This window comes from Sphaeroforma arctica (genome assembly GCF_001186125.1).
Source record: "Sphaeroforma arctica JP610 unplaced genomic scaffold supercont1.877, whole genome shotgun sequence".
NCBI classification, from domain to species: domain Eukaryota; class Ichthyosporea; order Ichthyophonida; genus Sphaeroforma; species Sphaeroforma arctica.
The window spans coordinates 28,894-34,635 of NW_014039681.1; the positions used below are offsets into that span (position 1 = coordinate 28,894).

The window sequence follows — 5,742 nt, forward strand, 5'->3', positions numbered from 1 at the left end:
TATGTACGCATCTATGATCTAAGTTAGCTCGTTACCTGGCCAATAGCAAAGCTAATTCTGATCAGAGGAAGCTTACATCGGGTTATATCTTCGTTTGATTCGACTGTTTCCGTCTGAGCATTGTACTCTATTTCACGTCTACAGACTGACTTCTGGAGGACAATCTGCGGAGTCTGGTGCCAAGCGATTACACGCGGTAGACCACGATACACCGAAGCTCTCTAAAGAAAATGATACACGGAAGCTCTCTAAAGAAAATGATACACCGAAAGTCTCAGAAGATCACACAGACCAAGAAAATACAGCGGAAGAGGTTCAGGCCATGCGAAATCGAGCTCTCAGCCGCCACGCAAAGATTATTGCGGCCGAGGCGAAGGCCACTACGCCGACTGCGGTGGTGTATCGTATCATCGAGAAGTATGTGTTTCGGTGGTTCTAACAAGTGTAGAACTCAAAAAAACATTAGTTGTATTCCTTCCCTTTTGATAGGCGCTTTAGAGATTCAGACGGTAAATTTAAAGTATATTCAACTCACGTGATTCTTGTACGTGCACACCTAGCGATTACCGGGCTGTGAAAGAGACGGCGGATCATATACGGTATGTACTAGAACGTGAGAAAGGCGTCAGCCTGCCGGGCGCATTATCCTCGCGGTGGATAATCAACAGGCTGCATGATGTAGAAGAATTGGTAAGTCTCATGTTTTTATATATCTGTAACAAACCATGCCATATGCGTTCAAGGGACTACTGCTGGTCGATGTGGCAACAATACTGCTGTCGTTTTGATTTTTACATATGCTTTAATAGAATTCAGTGGAAGAAGTATTGAAAGAGTATGGAGCCGAATATAGCGTCATTCCATTCGAGTGGGATGAGTATCGCGAAAAAAAACTTGTATATGAAGGGCGACTTCCTATTGATATTCTCAGAAGTGGACGCTACTACAACATGCCTCTGACTCAGGTATGATGTTGACACGCTTTGTCTACTATGCAATGGTACGTGTTGTTTGCTTAGGTATGATGTTGACACTCTTTGTCTATATGGAATGGTACGTGTTGTATTGTGTGGCGTGTTTTGTGATTCGGCACCTTCTTCTCTGATTTGATTCTTTTGACTTCAGGCGATAATTGATCCGCATTATAACAGTGTTCATTGCTAGGAATATTCCCGAACGAGCTTTATTTTAGCTACGATATTTCATTGGTAGTATTTACGCTCAGATATGGCTCATTCTAACTTTCAGCGATATAAATACCCTAAAAATCACCTATATTCAGCGCTTAAGCATCAATCACGACATATACAAGTACAAGAAGAACTACGTAACTAACAGGAGAGGGGGACGTGCTCTGGCAATTGGAGAAGCGGAGCGTATGGATGTGCGTCCGGATTGGGTATGGATACCAATTCTTCGGTGTCGCGTTATCCTTTGCATTGCGTCAACAAGTCCATCCGCTTATAGGTATTCTAGTCGGACTACATTGTCAGTGAGATATCCTACCATTTCTTTAGAACGGTACTGACTCCATGTGTCATTCTCTATTGAGGACAGGTGATTTTGCTAGATTGGGATGTTCTATTGCTACCTGAGCAGTGGGCGAACTTACGGCACGCTCTCCGAGAAATGACCTCGAACAAAGACATCACACAGGTATTTCTTTTTGTATAGTCGATCGAAATCCATAGCTTGAAGGTTCTAATAAAAGAGCAGGCGCATTCTTTGTATTTACAATGTCAACTTGCTTATCTCTATACGCCTTGTATCTGTTATGCAGCAGCTCAATATTCGGTCTGCAGATGTGTCTTTCAGGTTAGTGGATCATACCGCCGCGTATATGCCAAGACAATACCGCGTCGGTCGGATCCAGGTAAGTCACTGTCCGTCTTCACTTCTGCATCATCGATCTTCGGAACAAGGTCTAGACTTTGAATAGTACTATTACCAGGCTAGATTGGGGTTTGGCGTACAAATTGTTCGTAAACCGACGAGAAATTTAAAACACGCTTTCAAAACAGAGTGCCATCAAACTGGCGCCAGTAGGAGAGAAGACAAAGCGATGGCGAGAGCCCTCAAAAGACGGCGCTAGTCTCGAGCAACCTATTCTATTCCACGCTTTCAAGGAGTCCAAACCGCACCGGATGGATCGGGGGTAAGCTGAAGCAATACGTCGTTTGTACGACTATTCTTGGTACTATGAAACACATCGTACACACTTAAATCTCAAGTACTAATAACCAACTGCAATTGTTTTTTTGATGGGCAGCTACATGGTCAACTTGTTTGATGAGCTCAAAGCGTTAGATACGACTGTCGCCGCCAAGTATCACGGGTTTACAGACCGCACGTTGCTAATGTACAACGAGACTATTTTACAGGTAATAATGCAAATAATGCATGGCCGCCAGATAGTTGCACGCCCGTGAAAACATGTAGGTGATGGCAGATTATTCCCTTCTTTGTCGAACAGATTCTTCTGTGAAGCCGTTTACTTACTCATTCCGTCTTTACTTGCACATAGTTGGAGAAACAAAGGTACAGAGATTTGGTGGCAAAAAAAGTCAGCAACCCAAATGAACGGGACTTAGAGTTGAAAAGCTTGATCGATACTCTGATTAAGGATGCGGACTACTCAAAAACGTAAGCATTGTGGTGCCGTATGGTATCTTTGTCATGCTTTTACTTCAAGTACAGCCGTTTCCATGCTGACCCCTTCTCCAACTCTCGGAATTCGTTTATCTACTTCATGGCTTTATTATACTTTAGACAGGGCCCTTGGTCTGTGACGTACAAAACCGAGCTTCCTCCAAGTCGGAATAAGCACGACTACTACAGGTATGGCTTGAAAATAACTGGTTCAGCTATTTATTAAATTCCTTGTTGTTCAATGAATCACTGTATTGTAACTCATGATCGATCTTTGTTCTTATCTTGTACGCGACAGCGTCAAGCCATACTACTGGCCCGATCCCAACACTAAGACTGGATTACCGTATATTCGTCGAGACGGAGAGGTATCTATATCCGACTATTTTTGTTTGATTGCAAGAGTTACCATAACGTACCTGCGGTTTCATTCGCATATCAAATTCTCGATCATATCCTCAGGACCTTTATGTTTCTACGTAATATCACTAATTGTATTGTATTCGTTAGGCTTCATATCGTACCCTGGACTTTTGTGTATATCTGAAAGTCATCGTACATTAGTATGATAAACCGAATAGTGTATTATACTGACGAACCACTCCTGTCAACTCTTCAGAGGATACCAGGGTCGGTTCTGTATGACGTTGGCAGCGAGAAGTACGACCGGACGGCGTTGGCCAATATGTTCCGCAATACCACAGTGCTAATATTGGCATACCATATGACAGAAGATGAGACATACGCAAAAAAAGCGGTAGACAATGTTAGGGTGTGGTTCTTGAACGAGGAAACGCGGCAAACTCCGCATTCGATGTATGCTCAAATCCATTGGGGCGTCAACGGCAACTTAGGTACGTACACGTACACTTATGTCAAACTTTGCGAATGTACTTGTACAAAGTATAAATACACGTTGGCTTTAGAAAGGTATAGCTGGATCGTGCGAATGATACGAGGAAAGAAATATGGTGTTATTGTGTGAAGTTAATCGTCATTCGCAACTTTTGGATCTACAGGGCGCAGTACTGGAGTATTGGAATTCCGTAGCGTGTTCTTCTTCCTAGACGCAATGCGACTTCTCGAGGCGTCTACCTCCTTTACAGAAGAAGACAGCACTGCCTTTAAGATATGGATGACCAACTATTCCAATTATTTGGACACCAGTAAACAGGCAAGGAGTTTCTTCTTCTTTAATTAATCGTTCATATTGCAACCATTTGCACAACAGCAAAAAAAAAAGTTTCATAAGTATTCGATAAGTATTTATCTTGTCTTTAGTTTTGACCTGTTGATCGACTGTGATATCCACATATAAACACCACAGGCCAAAACAGAGTACAAGCACGACAATAATCACGGCACCTTCTTCGACGTGCAACGGTTGGCTCTCGCTGCATACTTGAACGACATTGACACGTTCCTATGGCTGGCCCAGTCAGACGTGGCACGAATTCTGGAACAGTTCGACCTCGGTTAGTACTACAGGGGTTGACGTTGTGCGAGTGCGTGCAATTGCTTTTGTATGGGATTGTATTCCGATGTATTTCGCAAGCACGCGTCATGTTTGCTGTGCTTGACCTACTCAGATGTGGCTTGCATTCGTCACACTTTCAAGGTCAGCATCCGGCTTTGGGCGATGCCACCCTGTATGGGATGCTTAGTTTTGGATGTGTGCATTATACTTCATTGAGAACCTCCTTCCATCGTGCCACGTGATATCACACGTAAACGCCGAATATAGGTGTGTGCATAAAAGGATCAAATTTTGAACGCCCTAGAACGGAGTATCCACCACTCATCCTGGCGTTCTATCATGGACCACAGACGGCTCAATGCCCGAAGAGATGATACGGCCAACCCAGCTGCATTACATGATGTTCGCACTGCAAGGCTGGCTAATAGTAGCCCACATGGCATCAAGGGCCGGCGTGGATCTCTGGAGTTATACAGTATGTCCGCTCGTGCAAGTTTCTACTCAGAGTGAAAGATGAGGCCTGGGGATTGGAATGGGGTATATGCATTGATAGATGCATGTGCTGATGTGTTGGTCCCTTTGGCTGACTAACCGGTGTATCTGACCTTCAGGTGTTCAAGCGGCTGGCGAACACAGAACACGGACACTACCAAAAATGGAGTGAAAAAGTACGCGATGCACGATATGTGGGGTTTTTTTTGTTGGTGAGCTCACATAACTTTTAAAATAACATTTGTCAGGAGCCGGGAGAAAAGAGACCTGCACTGTTAAGATCCAGCATCTTCACAAGTAAGTGTCATGCCACTTGTATTGTTATTGTTCACTCTGGAGAATTTGAAAGCGACTTTTCGCAACCCGAAATTCATCCCAATTTGATGATTCGCCGCTACAGTTCCTTGTTTCAATGAGACATGGTCACATCACCAAACGAAGACCGAGGACATGACGCGAATGTATCCTATGGCATATCAGGTAAGGTGAAAGTAAAGGGAAAGGGGGGTTTTTTTTTTGACATTGCTTATATGAAGAGCTTCACAGATCTTATCCGCGACCACTGAAGTTAAAATTGAAATACTACAATTGCAGGCATTGGAAGGATACCCTGAGCTCTCCTGGAAACTAACTACGGAGAAACAATGTAAACTTCCTAACTTATACAAAACTAATCCAGCGTATCATGAATTAGACGGTCCACATATGTACTGGAATCTGGGTCTTTCGACTAGATATGGCATTGGATCTGAGGAAGAAGACCAATAACACTGAATGGGCCTATCGTAGTTAGGTTATAACAATACAATTACCACTGTATATAGTAAATACTCACTTAGAAGTGCAAATAAAACGACACAACAGATATGCCACGCAGTGAATGCACTATCGAGTCCGTGACAAGAATACAATATGGATTCTCAATGAAGTAGCACGAACCACGCAACACAAACGCAGGGATCTAAGGCTGTGTCACCAACACCATGGAGCATACAAACATTGCACGCAGCAACATCTAGATGCATATATTACTGTGTGTCGAGATTGTACACGTGCATACGTTTTCGAGCAGAAGAATATATATATATATATATATTGTATTATATATATATATATATATATTG

At 43.1% G+C, this 5,742-nt stretch overlaps 1 protein-coding gene across 1 annotated transcript; it reads left to right on the plus strand.

The window, feature by feature from the left end:
- Positions 1-232: 232 nt before the first annotated feature.
- Positions 233-4,890, plus strand: SARC_09046 (hypothetical protein; the record flags this gene model as incomplete). The annotated part of the gene is made up of 16 exons (XM_014296959.1): positions 233-417; positions 561-690; positions 810-965; positions 1,283-1,399; positions 1,558-1,656; positions 1,781-1,873; positions 2,022-2,155; positions 2,270-2,381; positions 2,525-2,643; positions 2,770-2,838; positions 2,948-3,017; positions 3,269-3,503; positions 3,669-3,823; positions 3,977-4,124; positions 4,477-4,601; positions 4,867-4,890. Coding segments are annotated over exons 1-16 (1,881 nt in total), but the record flags the coding sequence as incomplete, so codon positions are not given.
- Positions 4,891-5,742: the final 852 nt, after the last annotated feature.